The sequence below is a fragment of the Phaethon lepturus genome, unplaced genomic scaffold (genome assembly GCF_000687285.1).
Source record: "Phaethon lepturus isolate BGI_N335 unplaced genomic scaffold, ASM68728v1 scaffold32625, whole genome shotgun sequence".
Taxonomy (NCBI): domain Eukaryota; kingdom Metazoa; phylum Chordata; class Aves; order Phaethontiformes; family Phaethontidae; genus Phaethon; species Phaethon lepturus.
Genome location: NW_010540385.1, coordinates 1,406 through 8,296, shown reverse-complemented (window position 1 = coordinate 8,296; position 6,891 = coordinate 1,406). Strand labels below are relative to the sequence as shown.

At 48.3% G+C, this 6,891-nt stretch overlaps 1 protein-coding gene across 1 annotated transcript in view; it reads left to right on the top strand.

Moving 5' to 3' along the window:
* Positions 1–5,781, top strand: part of LOC104621039 (transcription factor HIVEP3-like) — a gene marked incomplete at its 5' end in the record, with an annotated part of 12,517 nt that extends 6,736 nt beyond the window's left edge. Inside the window, 3 exons of the mRNA XM_010287422.1 lie at positions 968–1,868; positions 1,989–2,028; positions 4,957–5,781. Coding sequence (XP_010285724.1) covers positions 968–1,868; positions 1,989–2,028; positions 4,957–5,781 — 1,766 coding nt within the window. The remainder of the gene's footprint in view (positions 1–967; positions 1,869–1,988; positions 2,029–4,956) is intronic.
* Between the last annotated feature and the right edge of the window lie 1,110 nt (positions 5,782–6,891).

Genomic DNA, 6,891 nt, shown 5'->3' with positions numbered 1-6,891 from the left:
GCTGTTCCCGATGGACCTCTTCGGGCTGAGCTTGCGTCTCTGCCAGCATCGCTGCACGTCTGGCACGGGAAAATGAAGGTTTTTCCCAGTGCAGAGCATAGCAGCGGGTGAGCCGGCAGCGATCTGCTTGGGAGCTTGGTACTGATCTCAGAAAGCTTCTGCTGGCTCTTAAAGTTAGAAGAGAGATGCTGTATTTTTACCTGCAGATATATTTCAAATCCTTTAAAATTTGCTTTCTGCATACTCCCCATTGTTTACAGGCTCTTATTAACAAAGCATCCCTGTGTAAGGCCTTCCACAGGTAGAGAGCAACAGGCTTTGCCACAAAGAAGTGTCTGCATCATAGCTAGAATTTATCAAAATAAAGGAAAATCCACAGAGGTTCTTTCAACCCTATTTGTTTGCTTTTTTAAAAAAAAAATCCAGTCTCACTAATATTTAACTGTCATGTAATCTAGGCAGGAAAAGGCTCAACATGTGGAGGACGGGGGCAGTCATCCCAGCAATTTTCCTGTACTTCGGCAGCTGTAGATATTTTGTAGGTACCATTGCAACAAATAGTCATAAAAAGCCCACCAAAGGATGATAGTGCTGCTGTTCTCCTCATCTATTAAGTGCCTTTTTTGTATTTCTAGAGAAAGGCAGGCAGGGTGTGTGAAGGTGTACAGCAGAAGCAGAGACCCATGGCTGCATGTGTTGACAGAGCAATGGCTGGAACAAAAATTAGGGTGGAGCAGGAGGTCCCAATGGTGGGATTCACTGGGATCTACTGGGATCATCAAGGAGTGGAGTCAGCACAAAGGGCAAGACTGCAAGCTTCAAAGCTTGATCAAAGATGATGAGGTCTAGGAAATAGCTGGGTCCTCTCTCTTCTTTTACCCTTACAACTTTTGAGCAGATTTAGCACAAAAATAGTCCCCGTATGTGTGTTTTACACTCTCTGTTTTGTGTTTGCCCATCCCTTCAGGAACCAGTGAAGACCTATTCCAGGACTCTGAGGGGCGGGAGGGATCTGAGCCAATTGAGGAACACCAGTTTTCAGACCTAGAGGAATCTGACGATGATGATGACAATGAAGATGAGGAGGATGAGGAGGAAGAGGAGAGCCAAGATGAGCCACCTTTAAAATTGCCAGAAGGCAAACATACCACCCTCCTGATGCACTCTTCAGGTGGCTCTCCATCTTCTCAAGAGGAAGGCACTGAAATAGCATTGTCCTTAGCCGCAGAAACTGTTTCCAGCAGCCAAAAAACAGGTGACGGCCAGCAGGCCTCCACCTCAGGGCTGGAAACAAAGTGGTCAGCAGACAGCAGTGACATTGCTGTGTGCCACAGCTTCTTGAGTCTCCACAGACCAGCTTTGACCTCCACTGAACAATTGGCTTCTGCTGAAAAAGAGTCTGTCACAAGGCCACAGATGTCCTTAGTTGTGGACCTGTCAACCTCAAAAGACACGTCCCCAAGAAAAAGGTGGTCTCCAAGCCAGGACTCTGGCAGAGGTGGTGGCAGCAGCAGACCAATGTTAGCGAGAAAGCACCTATTAACCAAAAACGAAACTTCACCGAAACGGTTTTCACCAACTGGAGAACTGTCTTCTCTAAGGTGCCTGTCTCCAGGGAGAGGGTTGTCTCCTTGCCAGCGCGTCTCTCCCAGGAGGGAGGCATCGCCGCTGAGATGTGTGTCACCAAGACTTGAGCTGTCGCCCAGCAGGCATCTATCCCCCAGAAGAGAGCTGTCCCCAAGAACATACCTTCCACCAGAAGGAGAAGTCTCCCCTGTGAGGCACTCGTCGCCGAGCAGAGAGATGTCATCAGTCAGATACTTACCGCTGAAGAAAGTCTTGTCTCCAGGCTGTTCAGAGTCACCTAGGTATCCATCCCCCGGGAAGGAGGACTTGCCTGGTACTAGCAAATCAGCAGCAGATGACATAGTTCAGAGCTCATATCAAGCCCAGCATGGGATATTATCTTCAATGCCTCTACCTCACAGGTTCTTTGGCAAAAATGTACAGCTCTACGAGTCCAAGCTGGTAAGTTCAAGCCCCTCTTGCCTTCTAGTCCCTGCAATACATTCTCTGATGTTTTTTAATGAAAGTTGCAATTCAAAGGTGCACAGTGACTCTGTGACCGATGTCACAGGTAACCCAGAGAAAAACGACAGCGGACAGCAATGGGATTTGCACCCATTCTGGTCCTGCCCATCTCAGTTAAAGAGAAATAAAGTTGTCCCTTCTCCAAGGGATTACTTACACTCCTGACCCAACCAGTCTCCTGCTGAGACAAGCAGTAAGGATGGCTAGTTGTCACTAAAAGGCTTTTTTTTCCTGGGAATTTCATAGCCATTTCTGAGATTTCACCAGCTGGGGTGAAGCTGTGACCACTTTTCACTGGTCAGTGACCTGAACCAGGTCTGAACTAGCCACTGCACTCTATTGCTGACTCCTGGGCTACGTACATACGCAGCCAACTCTGTTAGATTAACTGCTGAGAAAATGTTTGTTTGGGCATCTCTGATTTCATCTCGCCTCTCTCTTCAGCACAGAGAATTGTTTCCCACTGGGTCCACAAAATTATTTAATCTCTCTGCTGAACATATCAAAAACTATGGGTAAAGGAAAATCGCATGTTCCTCCCACTGCTCCAGGCAAATTAGACGTCGGGTTTGGTGGAACGTTTCCCATTTCTGCTGAAGTGCCTGGCTTTCCTGTAATTTATGCTGATGAACATGAGATTCAGTTGCTGGAGTTGATCTGCTGTGAAACGGGTGTGAGGAGAGACTCGAGCCCTTAGGGACTGCACTGGGAAGAGAGAGGCCTTTATACAACCCCTGGAGAACCTGTCACGGCAGATGGTGACCCAGGTCTTCTCCAGAAAAGCCACGCTGCCCAGTGTGCGTTTCTTCCTTGTCTATGATAACGTACCGTCTTTTTGTGCTGCCTTCCTTCTGCTTTCCACTATGAGTGTTTGGCTTACCTTCTCAGAGACTATCCTTTGGTTTAGGTCCAGACTTTTGCTTACTTTAATGCTATTTCCCTCTCCTGTCAATTAACTTCCTGTGGTGAATCTCGGGGCTGTGGTCCTTCAACTCTAAGCACCTCTGTCAGGAAAACTGCCCACTGCCACTACTTGTAGCAAACCCTCTAAACTCCCTAATCCACAGTAGGAGACAATGTTATAGACCCCTACTTACCTGCCCATTCACACCTTTTAACTTAGCCTCTCACACATCACTTTTTGCTCCATTTTCCTGCTCCTTTCGTGCACCCAACGCCACCAATGTTGGTTTTCTCACGTGCCGCCAAAGGAACAGTAAGGAACTGAACAGAAGACTTTCCATTCAGCAGCGAGATGGGCAGCTGGGTTTTCATTGCAAAATTACACTCCTGGTAAGGCTACAAGAGACAGAAAGATCAGAGGTGGATTTATCAGATCCCAGATGGAGCTCTGTGCTCAAAACTGGTGCCCCATACGTTGCTTACAAACTTGGAGACAATCCTAGCTCAGCTTCAGTGTAAGGTTTTCTGTCGTCTGTGCATCAGGCCTGACCATGACCATCCCTCTTCCCACTGGCTCTTGCAGTAGGTAGTCTCTCCTTCTGGTGGCTGTTGCACCATGGAGACGATTTGTTTGGGGGTTTTCCAGCACCCTTATAGTGATTCTGCCAAGACTTCATGTGGATAAACGAGATTTAGCAAGTGTTTGGGTTTGTAACTGCTGACCAAGTAGACACTATCTTCCGTGGCTCTCGCTTTCTCTCTCTTCTGTTCTCTTTTGCTGCTTTCCTCTGTTGCCTCTTCATAGAGATCCAACTCGCAGGGTCAGGCAATTCTTCATAATCCTACAAAGAAATATGCCCTCCGGTGAATCCTCAAATTTTATAGCTAACCCCATCTTAATGGAAAGTTGATTACAGTTTCTGTTGTTTCCTCTTCTTGGGAGTCCTGTTTAGGGGTTTAGTTATAACCTCATCACTAATTAATCCATTTCTGTTTAGCCACATATCTCTCCATGATGTACGTTAGGAAACTATGTGAAGCACCGGGAGAGAAAGAGGAAAAGGTAAAATGGTAGGGTCTTAACCCTTGATTTCTACAGACCACACCATGAGGGTGGTGGTGGGGACCACACTGATGGGTGTGATTTGTGTCAAATGAGAGTTAGTACTATCTCTCACTCAGTCCAAAACATCCTTGCAATTAGCAGCTGTAAGGATGTAATCCTGCTTTAAGAAATGAGAGTAAAAATAAATAACATTATTCTGGGCTCTCAGAAACCCCATGTACTGAAAGGGATCCAAAGCGGCTCGGACGGCAGGAAACATTGGCATCCTCTGTCAGGGTGTCAGAGGCACCTCTGATAATAGGACAAGGGGTAATCATTTTAGACTCAAAGAGGGCAGATTCAGACTAGATCTAATGAAGAAATGTTTCACAATGAGGGTGGTGAGACCCTGGCCCGGGTTGCCCAAGAGAGGTGGTAGATGCCCCATCCCTGGAAACATCCCAGGCCAGGCTGGATGGGGCTCTGAGCAACCTGCTCTGGTTGAAGATGTCCCTGCTCACTGCAGGGGGGTTGGACTAGATGGCCTTGAAAGGTCCCTTCCTACCCAAACTATTCTATGATTTATAATGATCCAAGCCCGAACCAAATCCCTGGATCTGTGCCCCAGCAGACCCTGGGCTTATTTGTACCCAGAAGGCAAACACTGTGGGTTGTGTTGCTCCTTACCTTAAAGGTTTGGGTGTCCAAATCCTCCTCAGCTGATTAATTTCCCTCAAATTAGAACAACATGTTAACAAAATCAACCCTTGTAGTGAACATTAATGATGCTAATGCTGTAACTTGTATGTTGCACTAATTCAGCTGTTTCTTTTCCCTCTCTGGTGCAGAAGATAGAACCACGAAGCCCAACATGCTCACCTGGCATCACACAGCCTGTCTGCTCCAGACCCTTGCAGGCACCTCATGAAATACACGTTCACGCTCCCAGCCGAGGGGAGGAGAATGTCTTCAGCCACCTCCCGTTGCATTCGCAGCAGCTCACGAGGACCCCGTATCCTATGATTCCCATTGGGGGCATCCAGATGGTCCAGGCGAGGCCAAGCACCCATCCCAGCTTGGTGCCCAGTTCAGTCGTGTCCCTGCAAGCGGGACACTTTGCCTCTGGCAGCAGTGGCTTCGCAGAGTTCAGCCGGGCTCCCGAGAGGGACGAGGAACCGCAGGTCTTGCGGGAGCCGTCATCGGCATCCGTCTCCCCGGTTGCAAAGGTTTCTAAATACACACTGTCCCCAGAGCTTACGAGCAGTGGTTACTTAGAAGAGAAAATGAGGACTAGTGAGCTTCAGCAAAAGACAGACCAGGAGGAATACAGGGTAAAAATGTTCGCTGAGTCTAGCCACGCGGAGCAGGCAGGCTGCTCGGCACCCCCAGCCAGCCCCAGCACAACCGACGAGCACTCTCCAAAGCCTTTGACAAGTGGGGAAGAACCCTTGAAAAAACCGGGCAAGAAGCAATCTGGCAGCTCGAGCACTTCTTTTGAATCATCCTGCACTTTCATCTCAGATCTCCCCTCCCAGCCGTTGGACCGAAGCAGCAGCACCGGCTGCCTCTCAGAGCCCCCATCGAGCCATTCGCACCCCCAGCCGCTCTCCGTCCGGAGGAGAAACCTCTCCGGAGAGCCCGGCGGACGAGGGGGAGCCTCCGGGAAGAGCAGTCCACACCGAGAGCACGCAGATGTAGGTCAAACTCAAAACAAGGTGGATGAAAACACGGGAAGTACTTAAGCCTCCGCCATCTGTTCCACCTTTAGGCTTCCTATGTAAAATCAACAGACACTTTCAACACTATTTCCTTTAGTATAATCATCGCGATAAGAAGCACTCTAGTGAATGACCAAACCCACGGAAGATTCCTGGTTTTCTTTGTCCCAGTCTGGTATTATCTCCACATGTATGCAGTTACTTGTGCCTTTTTCTATACCTTTTGTTGCTTGAAATGTACAAAAATGTTTGAGGCTGTGAATATTTTTTTAGAGTTTTTTGGAAAGGGGTTTGTTAGACCTTGTCTTTTTTGCCATTTAGGTGTGCGTTATTATGGGCCTGAGAGATGCAGAAAGGAAAGGGTTAAGCATTTTAAGAGGAAGACGGTGCACTGAAAACAAAAACAAAACAGAAAAACTTTTTTATATCGATTAAATGATTTAAAAAAAACCAAACCCTTGCTCCTGTGTACAGAATTTTATGATTCGTATTTATTACATGCTTTATTTAATTCTCGCAAAGTGCTTGTTTTTTTTTTCTTGCATCCCTCTGGTTGCCTATGGTCGTGCTTTAAACAGTTGAGACTGCTTTACATTTGAAAAACATGTTTACCCTGAGCTTGTAAATGAAAGTAGCACTTCCTTGAGCAGGGGGAGGTTCTTTCACAGCGAGAGAAATCGTCACTCACGAGAGAACGTGTATCCTGAGCGTCCCTCCCTCCTGCGGAACCCATCAAAGCACTTTTCTAAAAAGGGACAAAAAAAAAGGTTCTTCAAAGATGTAACTGCAAGAACATAGGAATGTATCGGCTCTAGACCCCGTGCCAGGAATGGTGTCTCTCGCTGGACGAGCAGGCCTCCTGCTTGCTTTAACCCTCCCATCCCGCGCCCGCTCGCCGCGCGCGCGGCCGCTCTGCCGTGCCCCCGCCTTGCCCTGGCAAAGCCGTGCCTGTGCCTCAGAGCCCCTCTTCCCGGGGCTTGGGAAGCCCTCTGTAAACACCCTCCCGTGGTTGAAAAGTGGGAGCAAACTCCACCTTGCCACCGTTTTTGCTCCGTAATGTTTCGGTTGCGGACAAGCTCCCTCCGTCCCACCCCGGCTCGGTCCCGGCTGGGTTTGCGTCGTTTCGCTCCGGGG